The sequence below is a fragment of the Ciona robusta genome, chromosome 1 (assembly GCF_009617815.1).
Source record: "Ciona robusta chromosome 1, ASM961781v2".
Taxonomy (NCBI): Eukaryota; Metazoa; Chordata; class Ascidiacea; order Phlebobranchia; family Cionidae; genus Ciona; species Ciona robusta.
The window spans coordinates 8,416,115-8,439,038 of NC_143235.1; the positions used below are offsets into that span (position 1 = coordinate 8,416,115).

The following is a 22,924-nucleotide window of genomic DNA, read 5'->3' on the forward strand; positions in this document are numbered from 1 at the left end:
AGTTATATATTAGCAAGTGTCCTTGAGTTCAAACAATACAATGTGAAAATAGTGCAGCTGTTTACTTCGTTCACGCGACTGCTTGTTTGCCGCAAATGCTGTTCCCAAGAGACTGCATATTACCACGGGAGCAGCAATACGACGTTGTTTTTTCTTTTAAGCACCAACAGGCTGAGCAAACTCATATAACGTTGGTTTCCTTTTCCTGACTGCCATATGAGATAATACCAAATTATATCAAACGTGTAAGGCAAAACGAATAAGCATACTGATTCTAGTATTAAAATTATATTTTCATGTGATCACACACAATATTAGCGGATGTAATAGAAAAATACTTCGTAAGCCGTAAAACCCTGTACAGTAAAATTTACGGGCAATACACAACGATAAGAATGGATTGAGGGAAAACTAAACGGCGCTGACGACTTAATTACATACACTAACGTGATAAGGGTAAACTATAAGACTGGTCATTTTGTCTTTTAATTTGGAGCCAATTTACATTTTTTTAGAAGCAGTACATTTTTTTAGAACCCGCTAAGGCAGCTTGGCACTAACTGTGTACTATACAGATACTTCAATTAGTAAGCAGGATGATTATGGAAAGTGGGCTACATTTGAAACATAATCAAGTTGTGAAGCAATCGCAAATGGCGCGGACAAAATCAAAATTAACGCGAAAATTTGACCCTTAAGAACGATCCGAACAATGTGGACGTGATCGTTCACATCAAGGGCAAGTAGAGAGCAAATACTGATTGCATATGAACACGTCACCATCGTTGGCAGAATAGGCCAACGTAGCACCACATATACTACGGAAATTACGCGGGTGAAACTGTATCAGAAATTTACAAAAAGCGAGAATGTAGCCACTGCCGCTGTAACCAAAGTATGATCGAGCAGCAAGGGGAATATCAACGTTAAAGTTGTTCAGATTTAACAAAGTGACTTCCATCCATCTCCCTTACGTCAACGACGCCTCGTACGCCAATTTGCAGAGCGTGGAAGACATAGGAAAGACCGACGTCGACGCTTAGTAGACCCATGATACGGGCACCCATTGCTCTGTAGAGCAAACTTCTTCAATGGCATTCTGGAAAAGAAGTTCTATTTAATAATAAATTTAATGTACAACCAAAGCCATGAAAACGAAAGGCATATTTTCAAAACCAAATGCTGTACATACATTTATTTTTACAGGGCTATACTTAATATATATGTGTTTGTAACTTATTTTTTAAATCATTGCTTACCAGTTAAAATTGAACAAGTTACCACAGCTTTGGTGTAGGGGCAAAGCTACCACACACTAAGTAATGTATTTTTAATCCTGTTTCTAATGTTAACCACATCCAGGGTGCAGCCATCTTACCTCAAGTGCGCTTATAGTTTGGTCAATATCATTATTCACGATGGTGAGATCAAAGTAATGTTGATAAGCTTCTCTCAATAATTCTGACTCTTTTTGTAATCGATCAAGACTTTCATCCTGTTTAGTATTGGAACAAATTAAATGTTTAAACAACTATTGCAATAATGATGCAAAAAAGTAAATTACAAGATGTTATTTACAACAATATAACTGATGCATATATGAATACACACACACATATATATATATGAAAAGTTGAAAACATTTAGGTAAAACATAGTCAGTTCAGTATTACATTATCAAACCTGCAAATATTAAACTGTGCAACATAGTTAAACAATATACAAATAGTATTTGGAGATTTACACACAAAATATTCATTTTGATTACATGTTCACACTTAACTTACTGACAGATGGTTGTGCCATGTTGGTAGCTTCGGAAAGCAAGTAAAAAAGTTATTAACTGCAATTTAATTACTGAAAATAGGTTGTGTACAAACTAAAATAAATTCACGAATCTATGTAGATTTACTTCTTCAAGCGATGTAGCTTGTACATCTGGTGCTGCGATGTAAACAACAAATGGAGCAAACTCAGCAGATCGAAGAACTTTCAAGGCCTGGATGAAGAGAGAAAAGTTGAAATGTGATTTCAATATTTCAGCTTGCTAAGTATGTCATATATGCTTCAGTTGCTACCTAGATGGTCTTATGCACAACATTATTAGTTATTACCGTAAAGTAAACCAAAAAAAGTAAAATGGTGGACAATGTTAGGTCCCAAATATATCATATATAATGGTACACTAAAATAGATCTTCTGTTTTATAAAGAAAACTAAAATAATTAATACAAAAGACAATATTTAGAAAGTAGTAACAAAAGCAAACCTGAGGTTCGACATCTAAAATAGCCATGCGATTATTTTGGTGTATGTTTCTGATAGTTTCAAGTTTGGTTCCGTAACATGCATTTTCATGAGTTCCATACTCCAAGTAATGATTATTCTTAATTTCATGCATCATGGTTTCATATGTGGTGAAGAAATAGTTATCGCCGGCCTGTTCATCTGGTCTTTTAGGTCGAGTTGTGTCTGTTGAATGAATCTAACTTACTTTATCCTCGCGTGGCCGGAAAACGACAGTCGTTATTACACAGGTTTAAAACCTCGTGCCAGGTTACGAGTTACCAAGTATGTTGCTTTGTGGGTGAATATTTTTTGGGGGATTTTTTCTTTTTTTTAGATATGGCTGATAATTTAGACAACCCATTAGTGACCATTGAATTGGAGCAATTGCCGTTAAGTGTCTTGCCCAAAGACACACACGCCCACAAAAGAAGCAGCGACGAGCCTTGAACCCAATACCTATTGATAACAGGCGGGTGCACTAACCACTTTGCCACGGCTGTTACAAACAAACATATTTAAGATGGTCTTATGTTTGCTGGTACTAAAGCACAATATTTTGGATTTGAAGTGGCATACCACCAAAATATCGAAAAGTTTATATCGATAGAGATATTCAAACATGATATATAGGTACCACCAAAGTTTCATAAAAATACAGATTCTGAAAAAAAAGAAACGCTAGGCAGATTGGGTTTTCTTCAAAAAAAAAAAAAAAAAAAAAACGTTGGTAGTATTGCCACTAAGTACATAAACTGTGGGCCAAGGAACCAATTCTATACTTCATCCTGGCATGCCACGATATAGGACATTACCCATACATTATTTAAACAGTTTAAGCTATTGCAATAGAATAAAAACAATAAAAAAGCATGGTTGATTGTGACTGTATGTCTGTACAACCATGGTTAAAATAAGAAATGCAAAAAAATCACAGCTTTGATAGTCAAAGTAATAATGAAACTAACAATGAATTTACAAAACTTACGCGGTACTGGATAAGCAAACTTTTCAGGGTGAGTTGAAATGAGAGTATTTTTGATGTGACGTCTCCCCACACCATGTGCTCCTGTCAAATATTTATTTCAATGGATGTTTACAACTAAGTGCATTTATGATGTCTACATCTGTCCATATTCTTCAAAAATGTATTGTAACACAACCTATATACCAGGACAGGACTCTATATAGAATACATATATTTCAATCTAACTTAATGGCAGTCAAAATGCCATAAGGAAACTATGAGGAGTAGTAGTAGTAACAGCATGACCAGTGCTTAACTTACCCAGTAAAACAAGCGTTCTCCTTTTAAAAGAAGGTAACTTCACCACTTCTTCATAGGTAACAAGATCTAACTGGTCAAAAACTAAGGAAAAAATATGAAAATAAGAAATTTTGAATATGCCTAATAGCACAATATACATACCTGTATTATGCTTGGCAAGATATTTATCTTTCTGAGGTTTCTTCTTTTTTCCAAACCATGAGTTGCCGCAGTTTTGTTGTTCTTTGGCGCGCTCCATAGCGAGGCATGCAACTCTCCTATTGGAGTTGGTGCAACATATTTATGAAAGTTATTTTATATAGGCGCATGAAAAATTTTAAGATTCATATCTCAGATAAATAATAAAAGTATTTTCCAAAGACATTACCTTGTTATAACTTATTTTATCAAATCCAATTCAGTTTAACTTAAGAAAACAAATTATCATTTAATATAATTTTAAAATATTCACAAGAGGCAACGGCAACAAAGAGTTTGAAAAGCATATATTCATGCTTACCATTCTTGTAGTTCAGGTGAAGGGACAAGTCCAGCAGAGCTTTTAGGAGTTCCAGTCACTCTGGCTTGCCACCAGTTATGATCATCCTTACTGATAACTTGGAGGATGTTTCCAGTTTGGAATTTGACTCCTGCCTCTCTACACGGGATCAAGTCATCGGATCGAGGATCGTAATCAAACTGAGCTCTCACATAAATCTGCATCATATTTTAAACATAAAAGTAGAAAAAAATATGAATATATGTCTATAATATCTAACTCTGGATATTTACCTATTTATGCAAATGAATGAATCAATAAATGTATTAATGTCATTTCTTGGCCGGGTAGGGTCACTTAAGACCAGGGGTTCTTAAACTTTTTAAAGCACGCCCCCCCAATGAAGATCTCAACAAACTTGCGCCCCCCTTCTTTTTTGTTAAGTTACCACAGTGGTGTTCAATTAATTTCTGCCATGATCCACCACAGCCAAACCTGACATATTGGACATGCTTTAAACCGCGTCCCCTTGGTTGACTGTATCTGTATTATTGCGTAAAATACTTTATCGCGATCAACGCAAGAGTGAAATCAAATAACTGTTCAGTTTACGTTGTAGTTAAACCTTATATTTACCATTTTTTTCTTAGCCAGGTAGACTGTTTGTTACGAAATAGTAGGGATTCATTGCATCATAATAGCGATTGTTTTGTCTGGCAATTAATTACGACATAACAGCAATTCACACGGCGATTATTAGCGTCATAATAGGGATTGACACCTCATCATTTAGCATGTGTAAGAGGTTTAAAAACAGGCCTAAATGTTTGCTTTTTTAATTTAACTTTTACCTGATGCGTCGTGTTTTAGCCTTTTGAACACCACTGTTATAACACTTTATTTTATAGTTTATCGCGCCCCCCTTCCGAGTGTTTCACCCCCCCCTAGGGGGGCGCGCCCCCCAGTTTAAGAACCACTGCTTTAGGCGTTACTAACTTAAACTTAGTACACCGATGTTCTGTTTCATACAACACAAGCCTACTTACAAGTTACGATTATGGTTGACAATTAGAAAAACCTATTGGTAACCACTTGGTCAAAGCAGTTGTTGTTAAGCGTTTTGCCAAAGTTTAAATACATCCAGAATGATGGTAATATAAAGCTTGGAACATGGTGTCCTTTAGTAGGATTTAAACCACTTTACGGAGGTACCGACACTTTAAAGAAACGTTTTACATTTAAAAGTCACAATATAGGAAACCTTTCAATGCACCATATTGACAATTACAAGACTGAGTATTACACCAAGTATACTTACCTGCTTGGAAATATCATATCCCCCATTCATATACTTCAATGTAAGCAAAAATAAAAAGAGCAAACAAATAATAAATTATTTTAACTATACACACATATGATTATTTTACTAAATTAAGCTGTTTATGGTGGTGTTATTATAACACATTAACTTAAAGTTTAAAATTTCTGTTCCTTGTAAGATATAAAGATTGATGATAAGACAACTGGTATAAACATTTAATTTGTAAAATATTCACCAACCTCGCATGAAGGGGGAGGAGGTCGATAACTTGGTACAATCTTGAATGTAATGTTGCCTCGTAGCTCTTTCTGTAATTTGAAAAATTTCATAAATTTATTCATGCACTCATTCATATCTAAAAATGTGTAAAGTATAAAAAATAGGCTACTGTAATCGAAGAAATAAATAAATGTCATGAAATGTAATGAGTAGGAGTATTTTACCAGCATTTTCTGCAGACTATCAATCGTGTGGTTGCTGACATTAACTCCATTAATTTCACGAATTTCATCGCTGACATGAAGTGTGCCTGAGGAATATAATTGAGAATAAACAATTGGATTAATTATTTATAAAAAAACCTCAGATAATCTAGTGGATAAATATTAGCAGTAAGTTATCGGACAGTAGTTATATAGAAAAGGGTGGTTGTTTAAACTAATCACTTTTAAAAGGCAAAATTTTAAGTTAAATTAACATGGGAAAATAAAATAAACATTTCATATCATATTAAAATTGCACTGACATAAAGTATACGTAAAACCCATTTATAGCAGAAAGCAATAATGATTACAAATCCGTATCTCAGATCAAAACCGTTGATTCTGTGAGTTTAATTTAGGTAGAAAAGTACAGACTAGTGAAATAGTGACAAATACAGCATTTTTTTGATAGCGGTCACAATTCTATTCCAATTTAAACCAAAACTGACAAAGATTGCTAAATGTTTTAAATAAACAGTTACCTTGTCTGTGGATCATACCCCCATGCATGATACGAGCGACAACGCAGTGTCCATCTTCATTCATCTTAAGTGTGATGCCCTGTGTGATTTAATAACATGCTACAATCTATGCGGGTGATGTATAAACTTACAAGAAAGTAAATATACCTCAAGAGAGGATACAAAAATAGATGGGTATGATAATGATTTAATAAGTTTATTTATTATAAAGACACAGTTTTTAAAGGAGGACCCAATGGTGAATTTGGCAGTATTAAAGGAAATATTTAAAATAAATGCTGTATTAATAATGTGCTATAGTTTATACATTACCAGCTCAAATTTTACAAGCACCACTAAAAAAACTTAAATTCAAAATCTAAAAAAAAATTAATATTTTTTTTATAATAATTCAATAAATAAAAATACCCCAAAACTCCCAAAACATGAATGCATCTTTCTTACCAAAGGCTCATTTGTATTTTTAACGAACTGAACCAATCGAACCCTGGTGACCTCTGTGACCTCTCCTCCATTGTTCTCGCTCGGCGGTTCGTCACTTGGTGTCCCGTTGTGTATTTGATTGCCACTAGGGGCAGGAGTGATCTTTACAGCATCATCACTATATACTTCCTGTGCCACCACATCATGTGCTTGAAGGAGACCCTACATTTAAAGTGTGAATTATTAAATATTTCAAGCTTTTCTTTGTTTTTTTTATTATTTAAATAACAGCAAAGTATGTTATTTAGGACTGTGGTTTAGTAATGAGAATCTGATCTAAAAATACTAGGTTTAATGTTATATCCTGCTACCATTGTGGGGGTTTGTTCTAGAGTAAGCCAATTAGCGTTTATTGTTCCACCCATTGCTAACAAATAGGTTGCCCAAAACATAATCATGTTTGAAAAATGTAACTCGACAGCACAAGGTATAAAAAACACCTATATTTTAAGATTGTTGTGAATCTGCCACGGTAGACAAAAAAGTAACATTTATTTTAATAACAATCTATTCAGTTACCAACGATGCATTACCAACAAAGTAACACTGGCTCAACCAGTAAAGTGCACCACTGTCGTACACAACACCTAATTTTCCTTTTAAAAATTTTCCACAAACTGCATGAAAAATAAGCACCTTTTTTAGGCAAAAATACTTATCACATTTTTCCTATTTATTATTATAAAGCTGTTGAAATTAGACTTGCCTTAAAATGAGGTTGGGTGAGTAAAGCAGTGAGTTCCAATGAAGTTGGGCTGCTGAAATCGTTGAACTGCGTCAACACTTCTCTGGCGTGGTTTACAGCATCACTAGGTGGCAGTACATGCTTCGATTGAGCTTTAGTGCTGATGCGATCGTAGAGCTGAGATGCAAAGAGTGATGTTAAAATACAATGTAATGTTTTGTCTTTGGCAGCATCTTGGGGGTCTGAAGTGGCAGGTCAACTCTGGTTTAAGCAAGTCCCCTAGCGTGTTATTTTTGATCTTGCGAGTCTCCTAGCGTGTTAGAACATTACCCATTTATAATAGAATAATATTACTTTTAAATGCTCTGTTTAAAACAGTGGTTTTTAAAGGCTGCCTTTGACAAGTTTAATGTATTTGAACGTTTAGGTATTTTTATATAATTGCCGAAGAAAAATCATTTTTTATCACAACATTGAAAAAGACTGTTTTTTTGCTGCAATAAAAAAATGAAGACAGTTTTTAAAACCTTGTTATGAAAATCTTTCTGGTTAGACTTGATCAGAGTTTTAAGATACAACTCAGATAAGGGGTTTGTTGCATAGAAGGGATTTTGTTTCGAAGGTCTGTGTGTGTTGCTGCGCAACTGATAACTTCTTCGGAAAACTTTTTTCCGTATATATTTACATACTTTCTTAATTGGTTTTACTGAGGCAAAGAACCCCATATTGCTTTAGTTTAACAAACTATTGCTGAAAAATGAATAATGATAATAGACTTCCTTTCCTTTTAAATGTAATGCAGTAACTTAAAGTTACTTAAACCTGTTACAACTTAAGCAAACCTTCCAGTGTCTCTGGCAAACAACTTAAACCTACTGCGAAAACAACACAGCTCGACTAAAAAATAATAAAAACCATGACAAAATCAAAAACTAGTCTTCTGCAATTTCGTGTAAAAAAAAGACAAAAAACAAGAAGACAAATTGGAAGCAATACACTGAACAGCAAGACTTCAAACATAGGAATGAATAGAATGAGCCTTCTTAAGATTCTTTCCTTGTTTCAAATGAGCAAAGAAAGTTTATTGTAATTACAAAGATAATTGCATATTGATTTAGTTCATATCAATTGCTCATTTACAGCTCCTCTGGGACAAGACTCATTTTTATGTTTTTTTTTTTCATTTGCTAAGGGTTAAAGTGAACATAAATCCAAAACATTCGTATTTCTATATGATCTGAAACCTATGCAAATACAAATTGTGATTTTATTTTAAAAACAGTTTACATTCTTGAAGGATAAAGGAACCAACAAATTAACAAACAGATGCTATAAACGGAATGTCTCGCATGATAAATTAAAAGAAGAAAAATGTTAAGAAAATTGGCATTGTAACAACTGATTTAACTCAGTCATCAATTAATCAAAAATCATTACTTTCTTTTTTAAGAATAAATAAAAGAAAACACCAGCTGTTTGTTAAGAAAAACACCATCTGTGGAATAATTTACATCTGAGAAATTTTAATTGGTTGTGGGACTTCTTTAGCTTTTGAGATTAAAAACACAAAGAAAATCATTAATGTTTTGTAAGTAAGTATTTCTTTTTCTTGCATAAACACCAGCATTTTGTTGAAGAAGGAGGAATGTATTTGCAGATAAGAAAATATGCAACTTGGAACTAATTACATGAAGCTCTGGTAAACAATGGTATATTAGCAAACATTTCTTCAGGACTTCATTGCTTCATGTAATAAACCAGGGCTTGGTGGTGGAGGCAGACTGTCTGTGCTAACAAATGTAGTTTGCTTGTTGGTGACATCATGCTTCATGAAAGGGACCGGGTCATAAGTGAGATTTGCTTCATTTAATGCTGCGTTTGCTGTCACCAATGAAACCTGGCTGGCATTTCTTTGTTGTAAGTAGGTTATAAGGAGATTGGGCTGTGATGGAGGTTTTGGAATATGTTCTGTTTGACTTGATTTCCAGGGGGCAAGTTTCAGCAGCGGCACTTTCTCATTTGCGACTTGAGTTGCTATTTCGCCATCTAGAGGTTGTTTCGGCTTTTTATTTCTTCCATTAGGTGTCTCAGCATCACTCGAGTATTGCCTTGAGTTTTGCCGGTAAGTAAATTTTCGAACCAAATTGGGGGATTGCTCGTACCTGGAAAATCAAGTTTACTTTAAATAACAACTTATGGTGGTTGTGTGTCTGTGTTGAAACATCATGCTACAAAACAAAAATCATTAGCAATTAAAAATATTACTGATATTTCACAGATGATAATCAATAAGCCTATTCTATTAAAATAGAAAAGGCTGTGTGGCTACTAAATTTTCAAACAATAGACATCAAATATAACCTTTTTTGCTGAATACAATGAATTTGATGACACACTAAATTATAATCTATATGCAATAAACTTTTTTTTACAAAACTAATGTCAATACTGTTGAGCACTTGCATAACTTCCCGTATTTCTAAATTTTAAGAAAAGGTGACATTCTCCCAATATTACAATTAATTTTATTGAATATTTATAAATAGATTTCACCTGTGCGGTACAGTGTGCTGTTTTTTGAGCTCCATTAATTCCTTTGCGCTGTTCCATCTTTTTTGAATTGAACCTTCAAAACCAAAACTTGGTACGGTGGGGTTTTTAGATTTTTGCTTTTTAGAACTTCCACGTTTGCTTCTGCTTATTGACTCCATGCTAAACAATGATCATCAAATCATAAAAAAAGTTGTCAACAGGCAGGAACTTTACGAGTAGTGATAAACCAATGAATCACACAAGTTAGCACGCACATGCATTGTACAGTGTATGGTTAAATAAACAAAGTAAGAAATGGTCTATATCACTGAAGTCAGCATCACATCACATGACCTGAGATTTGTGTCAAAGATTACGCTATATAAATCTAGATTGGTTGGTTGGTTCATTAGTTGCACAACTTATTAAAAGATCATATATATATATATATATATATATATACACACACATTATTTAACTTACCTCAATGACTTGAACTTGATTCACAAATGTAGATAAATGGAAGCAACTTTTTAAATATTTTCGGTAAAAACTCAAAATCTATTTCTTAAAGCTTTGAAAGCAGAAAGTCCATATCATGCTGACAGTAAGTTGTAAGTATAGATGACTAACATAGACCTTACATACACTTAACCAAATAACACTGTTTGCTTAGTTTCCCCTTGCTATCAGCTTGAATATCTCTCATTTCATTATCTTTTACTCTGCCTACATAGCACCAATGCTGATTACCTAAGTCTGGTTAAATTGGGTTTGTTTAGAAACAGTTGGTCTTGTTTTCGCTGATAAGCAAACCTATATAGTCGTCCAGTCAGCATACGTATGCTCGTGTTTCATTAAATCATCCACCACCACAAGCAGCATGTAATGAACACATGATAACAGGACTGCTTATCACATGTGTTGTCACATACCTACTCCCCCTTGCCACCACTATGTTTGGTTGTTTAAGTACCAGTTAAACAGGTCTCCACACTACTTGCTCAGCATTTAACAGCAGTTTAAGAGCTCTCAAATACACAGAGCATATACATACATAATACTTATACCCTGCATTTTGCTGTATCTACATACATGGCCATACGCGCATCTTATACTACTACAGGGTCTCAAAATTTCTATGAATTTTAATGACAGCTTAAGGGGTGATGTCATAACAACGAAATGAGCCGAACGGATTTAGAGGCAGAGACATATGTCTGTTAAATATTAAGCAAGAAGACATATAAGGGAGATTGTTATGGGGAGATAAACCACTAAACCACAATTCCCCATAAAATATATGCTTTAGTCAATGGTAATTAACAAGGGTTAATCATTGTCAGATTTAAGGCACAGAAAACATGCGTGTCAGCGTTACAGATAATGTGACTTTTATTAAACCAGCGCTCATAACAGGTTGTTAACCGCTAAATAATAACTGATCCCAACTTCACATATATATTGTGGCGCGTCGATTGAAACCATTTTGGCAAGATTAAAAGAAAGAGGCTTAATCTTATGACACCCTTTGCCCACCAAGGGCTTATTTATTGCTTAATGCGACGCTACTTTAATTATTAATGCAATTTTTTTGTACTGTAACTAAAAATTTATGCAGGCCTCTATCACTAAGCGTGGATAAATTACCGCAAAGTTTGCAATCTATATAGACATGGTGGGTACCTCGAGCATGCTGTGAAGGGATTTGTCATCGAGTAAGCTCTGCAGGAATTCCAGGTCGTTTTTCGCACCATCTGATAATGCATGCACCTCTTCTAAGCTATCCAATACATGGGCAACAGCACCTGAAAGGGAAAAAAAATATTGTTAGTTTAGACTGACTTGAATTTCCTAAAATTTTTATGTAAATAATAATCAGTTTTGCTTGAAAATTGCTTTTTTGGTAAAAAAAACTTTAACTTTATTGCACCAACAATTCATCTGCCATTGAATAAGACATTATCATGGTATAGCGGCATTACGCTAATTTCACACTGATAGAGTTTCTGGTCATCAATAAAATATCAAAACCAGTGTACAAAAATACAATGTGTTAAATTAGTACGAACAAAATACATCCAATAACAAGACCATGATATGTTTCCACAAACACATTAGAATATAGGATGCCTAAGGTAACTGCTGACTTGTACGCCCATTCAACAAGCATGTTCATGATAACGGGAAAGTTCAAAGTGCAATCTGAATACATGAGCTTGCTTCATGATAAATTCCTTCATTGGCTATCACAACATAACAACATATGATATGAATAAATGAATGTCACTCATTTATCTTTGCTTGTTTGGTACGGCAACTCGATAATGCAATTATTAGTGAAGATATTCTTTTTCATACACCTTGTGTTTCCCATTACCATTTATTATAACTGTGTCAGTAATTTTTGCAAGCTGATATAAAAGTCATAAAACTTTGGACTGATGTCATACAAGCCATGTTTACCTGATGAAGTTGGATCTTGTTCTTCAAACAACATCGTATCATCTCCCTCTAGTGGTGGATCACTATAGAATGAAGTGAATTTAATGCTTGAGACTGCAGCGAGAACAGCACCCTGTAAAAAAGTTAAATATTGATAAACATTAATTAGCTTCCTATGTAACAATCACAAGAGTATTAGTTTATCAGTATAAACTACCAAAGACTAAATGCCAAACAATAAACATTATTTTTAAACCATGAAAGCAACATATGTGATGCAAACATGCATTCTAAAAAAAGGTGTTGTTTATATGTTCACTCTCACTCATATTTTCTAAAAATTTTTTATTAAACTAGATTTAAAAACAGTGATGTATTTTTTTAAGCATATGCTTTAACCAAAAATTTAGGGTTTCAACCTTATTCTACTAGAAAACCAAAGTTACAAAACAATTTTTAAACAAATTTTGTTTCTAAGGGTACTAACCGAGTTTCTTTGCTGCTACCAGCTGTTTTTGCAGGTATGTGTGGATTTATATTTAAAATAAAGGAATAAAGAAATACACTCTTGTAGGAATTTTTCCAATAAACAAATAAGAAATTGATTGTTTTCCGCTAGCAAAAATGTGACAGTACGTCAAAATATTAAATTTGTAAATTATATATCTCATCTTCAAAAAAATAAATCACCAAAATTCAGTAGAAAATGTTTTACAGTCCAATAAAAGAAGCATAAACCAAACTATCACAACCTTATGCTTCCGTCTTGCATTAAACTTCCTCAGCTGTTCAACGGACTCATGAAGATGAATCTTTGGAGCGTATTTCTCTCGCTCCTTGATCCAGGGATGGTTGAGACACTCGAAGACCGTGATCCGCTCATTGGGATCGAGGGTGAGCATCCTCTGGACCAGATCCTGGCACGAAGGACTGATGTTCTCCCATTGACGAGGATTCATCTGAGAGCAGTAATTTTTAATTTTCTACACTACTTTGTGATTGTGGGGTAATTGTAAGAACAGGTGTGCGGAAGCAAATTAAAGATAGGTTTCAGGACTTTTGGCAGATTTGTATTTCACCAAGATGCCATTTAATATGTGTTAAGTGTTTTAATAATATGTGATTTTGTGATTTTTCTTAGGCAAAACTCAAAAGTTTTCAAATTTTCAGTAGTGATCTAAGATATTTTGTTAAATTTTATAGTTCCCTTTTCCTTATCTAATGTATTATATAGTAGGGGTTTAGTAATTTCTAGAGTTTGCTAAATTTAATAAACATGGTTTGAGGAATAATGTTCTTTGTAACACATGATAGGGAAAAACTAAGTTAACAAAATAAATAAGTTAGTTGGAGATTATAATCTATTCCTAACAGCTAAGTGAATATTACTTTATTAGAAAGAAAACTAATATATTAATAAACGAGCAACTAAACAACTATTATCCATTTCCACTGAACTGAAAACACCCACTGGGATGATACATCAAAAAATCAATACCTACATTCATGGTTGATCAGTGGCATCACCATATTAATGACACTTGATTGACAGGTCATATACGGTACTTAACCCCACAGACAGTTATCCAATACTGACCTTGTAACGACCATGAGTGATTGACTCATACAGTCTCTCCCTTGTGCCACAGAATGGCAAACTTCCACTGACCAGAATAAATAGCATCACCCCACAGCCCCAAATATCAACTGGTTTACCATAAGGTTCACCATGTACAACCTCAGGTGACATGAAGTGAGGCGTGCCAACATTTCCTGTCACAATTAAACATGAATACATGGAGTTTGATACCGCACCACTTTACATTTATTTATATATATACTTTTTTTTACATTTTGTGTACATTGTTTCAATTTACTTTTTATTGAAATATTGTGTCTACTCTAGATTCACTTAGGAAACATTAATGGTTAAGGTTTCAAGCAAACATAGATTTCTTATAACATTGAACTTTTTGTAAAAAAAACTGTGTATATATATATATATATATATATATCACCAAACCATCACATTTAAAGCTCATCACCTCACATACAACTCACCACCAGTTATGAAGCCATTTCCAGTGTCTTCGATTTGAAAAGCTAATCCAAAGCCACCGAGTTTTACGGCAGCTGAGTTCTCTTTTGAAGCAAGCAAAACACAATGAGGCTGAAATAGGAAATAACAACAATTGATTACTGGTGATGAACTGTCTCATGTTTAAAACGGAACATTTGTTAATTAGGTTTTTTATAATGTATAATAAAACTGTAACTAACAAAAGAACTAATGGAAGATTACTCAGTAGACTATTATACTTAATGGATAAATACAATTTATACTAAGTTATTGCCCATACATACACTGACTATGCATCTCTTTAAAATGTATGACAAACCCATAAATTATAAAACAGAAAGATCACTGCGTATTCGAACACAAGCACATGATAAATTAATGGTGCATTACATAATCCTGACGCTGTACGTTACAGTGAAGTAAGTAATGACTAATGCAACTCAACTTTACAAGTTTACAACAATATGTTTTCATATGCACCTTCTGATACTTGAATTATAAAGAGTCTGCCATACAAAACTTGATATTATATGTGCTATATTTTCAATTGCACAGTAATGTCTAATTGGATGAGTCGACAGTTTTATGCAGCTCATAAACAATGCATTGACAGTGGAATGCATTATGAAGGTTAGAATAGAAAGTGCAAGCTTTAGTTTACTTTGTTGATGCACAACAAATGGACTATGACACTAAATAACATTTGCTTTGGTATTTACTAAGGTAGTCATTGATTTTGATTACATCTTCCCCATACATTATACATTAGAATGCAATGACAGAGCTAATACGACAAGGTTATAATGCAATTATAGCACCCATAGAACTGAATAACATTTGCCCACAACTAATTACTATGAGTAGTTAATGCCACTCAGCATTAGGAATTTAAACCACAAGACGTCTCTGGTTAGATGCGAATTATTTATACATGGTGGTTATGGTGGTTATGGTTAGCCTTTACAGAACATTACCGAGTAGCATTACTACATTAAGGCTATGTTAGCATGATTATATGGCTTAATAATTTAATGTTTTATTGTTGTAAAAACACAAAGGAATATGGTGAAAATATTGATATAGCTATTTTCAATAAACATACAAGAAACGGATATATTATAGAAATGAAACCTAAGCTCCTGCAATAAATAATGGTATTCAATTAAAGGCCTAAAGACTTACAGGTGAAAGACTTAGATCAACAAATGGGTGTATTGTAAGAAAGCAGGTTCGTAACAGAACCAAAAGTACACAATAGGGCTCATGTGAATAGATATATATAGAAAAGTACCTTTATGTCTCGATGAACGACATTGTGTTCGTGACAATACCTTAAAGCCTCTAATATTTGCCGCATGTAGTGGCTGCGTGAAAAAAAAAAAACGAAATTAGAAATGTACTACCACTTGCAGAGAAAGTAATTAGAAGCTGGCTGTTATGTGAGGTATTTACGAGGTTCATTAAGTAATACCTTGTGACCGCTTCACTGTAAACAAATCCCATGTTAGCTCGCTTCACTATTTCAAAACACAAGTCTGCACCGTCCATGCTGAAAAGAAACATGTGTCATTACATGTGGCAAGAATTACAGGAATTTTTAAAAAGATGTGATGAATATGTTTACAAGCTTATACATTTACTGTGTATTGATAAAAGTAAAATAGACTTTAAAGTTGCTTGACTTTTAACTTCAAGTACAAATACAGAAGTCAACTATTAAAAAACACAATGTTTTAAACAAAGCACTATTGTTTTACCAATATATGAAGCTTAATTTTACAATAAACAGAAACACAAGACAGTGTTCTTGGACAATAAACAATATTAGTATATTACAATATTATATATAATACTCCGAAATTAGTTGTTATATTTATAATTTGTAACTCACTATTCAAAAACCATATATAAAAATCCATTTGAGCTATAAACTTCGATCAGTTCAACAATATGAGGATGTTTTAACTGATGACAAATGCTGGCTTCCCGTTTTAAATCTGTAAAGTTATCAGTTAATAAAAGGAAAAAGTGCTTTAATATTACAGCTTTACGAAACGTAATTTTTTTTATCTCGATAAATATGACAATAATTTTATCTCGATAAATGTGACAATAAACATATAATCATATTATATATATATATATAATTATATGTACATTTCAAACAACCAAGAGAATAACAGCAAACTGGTGTTATAATCAATGTGCTATGAATAATAACCCTACAAGAAAGTTTTACCATGTGTGCTAAGTCCAGGGCTTGATGTAAATTTTGCAACATCAACAATTTTGACAGCGAACTGCTGACGCGTGTCCTTGTGAATGCATCGTCGTACTATGCTGAATGGTCCCCTAAAGAATAAAGTAAGCGTTAACTTTACAGACAGACAAGATATAACTGTACATTAAATTTAGGACAAATTTATGTGTTAAACATATTTACACTAACAACATGACAGTTGTCTTGGACACTTACGCATAATTATAAAGCAATAACTAGGATATATATACATTCGAAATATATAACTACCTTTTATACAACTTATTTTAATATTTTTTTCGAAAAAACTTAAAAGTTTAGGTCATTTTTTATAATATAGCTTTTATGCAACTAGCATAGCTTACTTTCCGATAGTTTCATATTGTTCATACACATCTTCAAACATTGGCTCCTCTTCCACCATGTTTACAGGGAATTTACATAACTATATATTTCAAACAATAAAAAAAAAACATATTGAGTTAATTGCTAGTACTAAACTATATAACCACAACGAAAAGCTAGTGGCATACACCATGCATATAAATCCTTACAACACACCAGCAAATAATCCATAGCAAGAGACAAACTACACATATGTGTCATCCCTCGCTTGTATCATACAATTACAAGATACAAGAAACATAAACTGCCAGCCCACTATTGGTAATTTATGATGTTTAAAGTTACAATTACAAATTGGGTATTAAAGTTAAATTAAGACTGGATTTAACATTTAAGTTCATCGACAAACACATATAGCACAAGCAACCAATATACAACCTCTGGTCCATATTATAGAAATGCAAGTTAAAAAGAAACATACAAGCAAAACTTAAAAGCAATCGCTTGGTGCATATTGCGGAACAAAAACAAAATCAGCAATATTAATAATCGGTGCTAGTGAAGAATCCTCCTTCCACCTTATGTCCTAACCACGAACCCCCTAACCACCCCTTTAACCAAATGATACTTCCAAGGTGCGTAATAATCATCTAATCAAGACATTGCAAAGACGAAACGTGATTCTCCTGATGCTGAATGTGCTACGTTGATCATTTTGTTCAGCGATGAAAGTTCATTTTGTCCTTTGGCTCTTTAGCGCCAAAGAGCGACTTAGATATTTGGATTATTTGAACGCTGATAGGGCTCCATAAACCATATTTATACGCAAGCTAACATTATTCAATATTAATAAAATCATGGCTTTAGGCTGTCTGCTTTACCTTGTCGGTCAAAAAGCTAAAATCAGCGATGTTTTTATTTGTCCTACGGGCTACAAAAACAAATATTTTTCTTTGAATGTTCTGAATTTTATTACAGGAAAGTTTGCACCTCGATTTTAGCAACACCAAAATTATGTTTTGAAGAATTTGCCATTTGATATTTTATTGTTTTGGGCGTGGCGGGACGTCATAGCTGTATATATCTGCTCCGTCTCGTCCTTGTACGAACACCATCTTCATTGAAGTCGAAGTGACTTCAACTCTGCCATAACAACCTCCAAGATCCGTCATCTCTGCCCAACTGTAGAAATTATCAAATGAATACATGCTCGTATGAATTAATATAACTTATTCTAAAGTGGTTGGACAAAGGTCATTATATCAGAATTGTTACGCTTTTTACTCCTCGTTCCTATTACCATTAGTTACCATGTCACTTTGTGGCTGCCTTTTTAGATTTTTTACGTTTCTATATCATATGTACCAGTGGGTTTGAGCAATTGCCAGTACATGTCCTGTCCAAGGGTGAGGACATCGAACATATACGTACATAACGGTAGTAAAGCCCTGAATATTATTTGGGACCTAGATGAGAACGTTCCAACCATTTTGCCGCATAACAAAAATGTATATAGTATTGTGGGGGAAGATAGGCCACCTTTAGAACATAATATTCATATATCCTGATCGTCATTTTAAACAATTAAAAGCGGTATATGGGAGTTCTGAGGATACAGTTTTATAATTCTTTAAATGTTTTTTTGTTTACCACTAAATTGGATGAGAAAATAGAATCAACAAGTGTCCCATCTTCCCCTACCCTACTACATACAAATATTTATGTATAGCAATTGCAGCATAAAAGCGTACGCAAAGTTTGTGTTGAATTGTGGAGCGTCCGCGTTTGGAAAGCGCGGTGAGACAAAGTTACTGCAACCGACGACAAAGTATTCGACGTTACTGTTCTCTCTACTATCTTGCAAATGCTGAAAAAAATAAAGCAATTTAAAATACTATAATGTAGACTGTGGGAAAGCAAAATTCCCAAAGATATTATCGGAGTAATAGCCGACCTGAAGATTGTGTTCATGACCAGCGATATATGCGGAGACTCCGTACTCTTCGAGCAATGGCTGCAAACGATTAAACAAGCACTCATTTGTAGGACCAGTGTTTCCAGCAGCCAATACTGGGAAATGACCAACCACGACCAAATAGTCAAAGCTAAAACAAAATATTACGTGATTTAGAGACAGTATGGTTTACTTAAAATGATTGTGTACTCTTGTCCGTCTTTCAGTTGTTGCTCTACCCAAGCCCACTGCTCTTCAGCTACAGTTGCGTTTATCGGAACACCTTCAGAGTCAATTCCACATTGGATGGTGGTATCCATCATCACAATTCGCATGGTAGTTGAAGAGAGGGTAAGAGTGTAGTCCAGGGTGTAGTAATACCATGGATATGTCCTGTGCAAAATAATAGCAGTCATGTTAAAATCAGCTCGTTAATTTATAATAAGATATACAAATTACAAAGCGGATGTATGTATAGTAGGATGAGGGAAGATGGGACACCTTTAGCATAGAATATCTAAATATCCTGATTGTGTTTAAACAATCAACAATGGTCTATGGGAGTCGTGAAGATACGGTTTCATATTACTACTAAATAGGACGAAAAAAATAGAATGAAAAGGTGTCCCATCTTCCCCCACCCTACTATATATAGCATACAACGTGGGTATATGGTAGCTTTCTTGGACATTCATTATTAAAGAAAAGCGTGACGTATTGTTTATTCTTAGGTTGTTAAGTTATATAAATGTTGTGTTAAATTTGCTGAACCGCCCAATTGTCGTTAAGTGTCTTGTACAAGGACACATTCGCTCACAATGGTATAGTGGTGGCAAAACTGTTGGTGTATTTGTTTTAGTAATTTCGTTCAGTATAAGGGGTGAGTCCTTTTATTACTTTGTCTTTTTGTGGTATAACTTTGACATACGTGGTTAAATTATTAAGTAAAAAAGTCTATCTGTGAAAGCAGCGTCCAGGACCACACACTTTGCGTTAACAAAAGCAGTATGTTAGTTATATAAAAGTTAAATTAACTAAAATGATTGTTTGCAAATGCGTAAGTTAGCATATATGAAGTATTTCAAATTTAACTGATATACGTCATTAACCCACAGCACATGTGTCTATCTTTATTGAGCATATTTACCATCTCTTAGAAACGTGGGAATAGTCCAGCTGGGCGTGTGCGTTTCCATGCCAATCATGATTACCCATAGTAGGGTACCACGGTACTTGCAGATAAGGTGAAGTGTAAACACTTTCAAACGTTTTCTGTAAATTAAGACACGATTATTTACGATTTCATAGTATCGGAATTATAGCAATTAGCCTTATAATTATAACTATAGAGATACAACTTGAATATAAACAACTCTAATAGTTGCAGATTTCATATACATTAAACATAATTCACATTGAAACGTTCGTCTTCTGTGTCCTGTACTCCGAGAAAGTAAAAGTTATCACCCATTGCCAAAACAAAGTTCGGTTTCAGCTTTTCAGCAGCCTGTCCCATTGCCTCGGCCACAGTCCATTGTGTTGGAGTGGTATAAAACGGAGGTGGCCAACCTCCAAAATCACCAGCAATCATGAAATGCATTGATTCCTGATTCAATTTCACTGAGAAGAAAAAAGCAAAAATACAATAAAAACAAAAGCGAGCTTATTGATTTCTGCATTCTGTAAGTTTCGGTTTGTAAACGCGGTCTCTTTAAATAATACTATCGTAATCAAAGAGGAAAACAAATTCGTGTTAAATTGTGGGCTAGGGGGAAGTTAGATTGATACTTAGGCACGTATTGTACAATATTTGGTTTTGGGGTAATAATAATTTTGTACTATGTTATTTTTCTCAATTGAGATTACGGCCCACTGAAGATGTCTTTACGGTAGGATGTGTTGTGTTCTAAAGATATATTAAAACATTCGAGGTGCTATTTACAGTAATCATGCAGCAAGTGTACTTAATCGATTTACAAACGTCGGGGTAAAGTGGGACACGCCGTTGGGTAACGTAGGACACATTTCAGGAATATAGACGCAAATACCATTTTTTTATATTTTGCTAATGCTGTGTTTAACATGGTACCCACAGTATAATATTGTACGAAAAATTAGTATATTACTGATAAGTATCGTTAGAACACCAATGAATAAATAATGTATCCAACAAATACATTTACACTTATAATAACAAAAAATAAATTATAATACCTTATTATAAGGTTTATACTTTTACCACAAAATTGGCATTGCCACAATGTATTTCGCATAAGCCGCTTATAATGCAAAATTACAATGTGGTGTAAAGTAGGACACCAGGTTAAAAGTTTTACTTATTAATATTATTACGAAACTAAATCAATCAAAAAAACCTGGAATGTTCGTTGAAGTCGATCCATCGGCTGAAGGTATAAATAACTCTTCGGCCGAAACGGCCACCAGTAAAGATGTCACAATAACCAGATATTTCATTTTTATTGGTTTTGTAAAACCTGAAATTAACACGGAACTGTATAGCAATATATATAGCATTACTTAAAATTTTACACCATAGAGCTGAAAATGCACATCTACATATACTGTTCGTGCATAAAAATTCCCATTTTTCTCCTGTCGCATGAACTGCGTTCGTCTATTACCGTCTAAGTAGATGAAAAAGAATAAATCTATATGGGCCAAAGTGGTGCGCTTACAGCAAAAAAATTGAGCAAACAGTGGAAGCAATCTATAGCTGCAGAAACGGGTTATGGGAATGTTGAAATATAACGCTGAATGTGAACTGCTGTGTCGACATTTAATTGCTGTGTCGACGCCTATGTCATAAGCCACAAACAGAGAACCAGGTGGCGGATTACTGTTTACTGTTTCGGTAGAAATAGAACAGCGCTGCATCATCTGTGTAAACATACAACACGTGATGTTCAGAACGAAACAGTGAATACTTAAAGATGAACTAAAGTGCTAAAATCTTTGCCAATTTTACCAACCCATGGTTGTTGCCATGTTTATGCCCATAGAAATAAAAATCATTTTCTATTATAATTTTTTTTATACGAATAAATGAATTTAGGCTAACTTCCTCGGTTGGCCGGAAAACGACAGTTGTTATAACACGGGTGTTCTGTTTCATAGACCATCGTGCCAGCTTACGAGTTGCCACGTCTGTAACTTTCTGTTCTTTTATATATGGTGGACAATTCGGTCAACCCACCAGTGTTCACTGGGTAAAAGCAATTTTCGTTAAGTGTCTTGCCCAAGGACACATGCGCACACAGTGGTGGCAGAGATGAGCCTTGAATCCCTCACTTCTGGGTTAAAGGCAGGCGCCGTAACTAACTGTGCCGCTGTCGTGATTTTTGCCTACTGGCTTCAGGCACAGATGAGAGAGTTTACAAGTGGCTTCTCTCATTTTTGCTGCAGATGGCATCACCATTAAGTATCGAAAATGGCCGGCAAATAGTGCCGATCTGTATACTATATAATGGAACTACTTTGGTATTTTGTGTGACGATCTCACGATTTATTTAAATAGAACAAATGTATTCTCACGTGGCGGGGCAGAATCTTTATTTAAGGAAAACTTGAACGATAAAAAGATAAAGCACCTTATTTCCGCATTGCACACTGTAGGTAGAACAAACTAAAGTCCGCATCTTATCCTAAGTTGCTCATGAATGAATGAATGTAACATACTTTATCCTCGCGTGGCCGGAAAACGACAGTCGTTATCACACGGGTTTAACACCTCACGAGTTACCTTGTATGTTACTTTGTGGGTGATTATTTTGACGCTAACAGCA

The 22,924-nt window shown here is 34.3% G+C and overlaps 3 protein-coding genes across 8 annotated transcripts; all 3 read right to left on the reverse strand.

The window, feature by feature from the left end:
- Nucleotides 1-272: 272 nt before the first annotated feature.
- LOC149742696 (peripheral plasma membrane protein CASK-like) lies at nt 273-17,344 on the reverse strand. 6 transcript variants are annotated; one of them, XM_089876222.1, is made up of 25 exons: nt 17,188-17,344; nt 16,802-16,914; nt 16,454-16,559; nt 16,034-16,111; nt 15,854-15,926; nt 14,544-14,652; nt 14,080-14,255; nt 13,235-13,441; nt 12,504-12,615; nt 11,724-11,845; nt 7,527-7,682; nt 6,782-6,982; nt 6,338-6,416; nt 5,817-5,902; nt 5,613-5,681; nt 5,371-5,403; nt 4,074-4,270; nt 3,716-3,831; nt 3,575-3,655; nt 3,275-3,355; nt 2,270-2,472; nt 1,913-1,999; nt 1,788-1,814; nt 1,379-1,495; nt 273-1,099 (listed from the first exon to the last, which is right to left on the reverse strand). In XM_089876222.1, exons 1-25 carry the CDS (start codon nt 17,244-17,246, stop codon nt 1,040-1,042), a joined length of 2,748 nt encoding a protein of 915 aa, XP_089732348.1. In that variant the 5' UTR covers nt 17,247-17,344; the 3' UTR covers nt 273-1,039. The 6 variants fall into 6 exon arrangements, with proteins under 6 accessions (XP_089732348.1, XP_089732339.1, XP_089732373.1 ...); XM_089876213.1 differs by having other exon boundaries at nt 5,817-5,898; nt 6,334-6,416; XM_089876247.1 differs by lacking the exon at nt 5,371-5,403.
- LOC149742697 (uncharacterized) lies at nt 8,755-10,662 on the reverse strand. The gene is made up of 3 exons (XM_089876620.1): nt 10,521-10,662; nt 10,059-10,217; nt 8,755-9,667 (listed from the first exon to the last, which is right to left on the reverse strand). The coding sequence occupies exons 2-3, from the start codon at nt 10,214-10,216 to the stop codon at nt 9,235-9,237; spliced, it is 591 nt and encodes a 196-aa protein (XP_089732746.1). The 5' UTR covers nt 10,217; nt 10,521-10,662; the 3' UTR covers nt 8,755-9,234.
- A 760-nt stretch (nt 17,345-18,104) lies between the features above and the next one.
- On the reverse strand, nt 18,105-21,790 carry LOC149742698 (tartrate-resistant acid phosphatase type 5-like). Its single transcript, XM_089876389.1, has 7 exons — nt 21,497-21,790; nt 20,536-20,741; nt 20,269-20,393; nt 19,332-19,514; nt 19,122-19,272; nt 18,919-19,034; nt 18,105-18,349 (listed from the first exon to the last, which is right to left on the reverse strand). The coding sequence occupies exons 1-7, from the start codon at nt 21,654-21,656 to the stop codon at nt 18,211-18,213; spliced, it is 1,080 nt and encodes a 359-aa protein (XP_089732515.1). The 5' UTR covers nt 21,657-21,790; the 3' UTR covers nt 18,105-18,210.
- Between the last annotated feature and the right edge of the window lie 1,134 nt (nt 21,791-22,924).

What these genes read in the sequence shown, in the direction of transcription:
- LOC149742697 (XM_089876620.1), bottom strand. Translation starts at nt 10,216, where the DNA reads ATGGAGTCAATAAGCAGAAGCAAACGTGGAAGTTCTAAAAAGCAAAAA. An exon ending in CAGCACACTGTACCGCACAG is followed by an intron (nt 9,668 to 10,058) that starts GTGAAATCTATT and finishes TTGATTTTCCAG; the next exon opens with GTACGAGCAATCCCCCAATT.
- LOC149742696 (XM_089876222.1), bottom strand. Translation starts at nt 17,246, where the DNA reads ATGGTGGAAGAGGAGCCAATGTTTGAAGATGTGTATGAACAATATGAA. An exon ending in TACAGTGAAGCGGTCACAAG is followed by an intron (nt 15,927 to 16,033) that starts GTATTACTTAAT and finishes TTTTTCACGCAG; the next exon opens with CCACTACATGCGGCAAATAT. An exon ending in TCACCTGAACTACAAGAATG is followed by an intron (nt 3,832 to 4,073) that starts GTAAGCATGAAT and finishes CAACTCCAATAG; the next exon opens with GAGAGTTGCATGCCTCGCTA.
- LOC149742698 (XM_089876389.1), bottom strand. Translation starts at nt 21,656, where the DNA reads ATGCTATATATATTGCTATACAGTTCCGTGTTAATTTCAGGTTTTACA. An exon ending in TCCCACGTTTCTAAGAGATG is followed by an intron (nt 19,515 to 20,268) that starts GTAAATATGCTC and finishes TATTTTGCACAG; the next exon opens with GACATATCCATGGTATTACT. An exon ending in CAACTGAAAGACGGACAAGA is followed by an intron (nt 19,273 to 19,331) that starts GTACACAATCAT and finishes ATTTTGTTTTAG; the next exon opens with CTTTGACTATTTGGTCGTGG.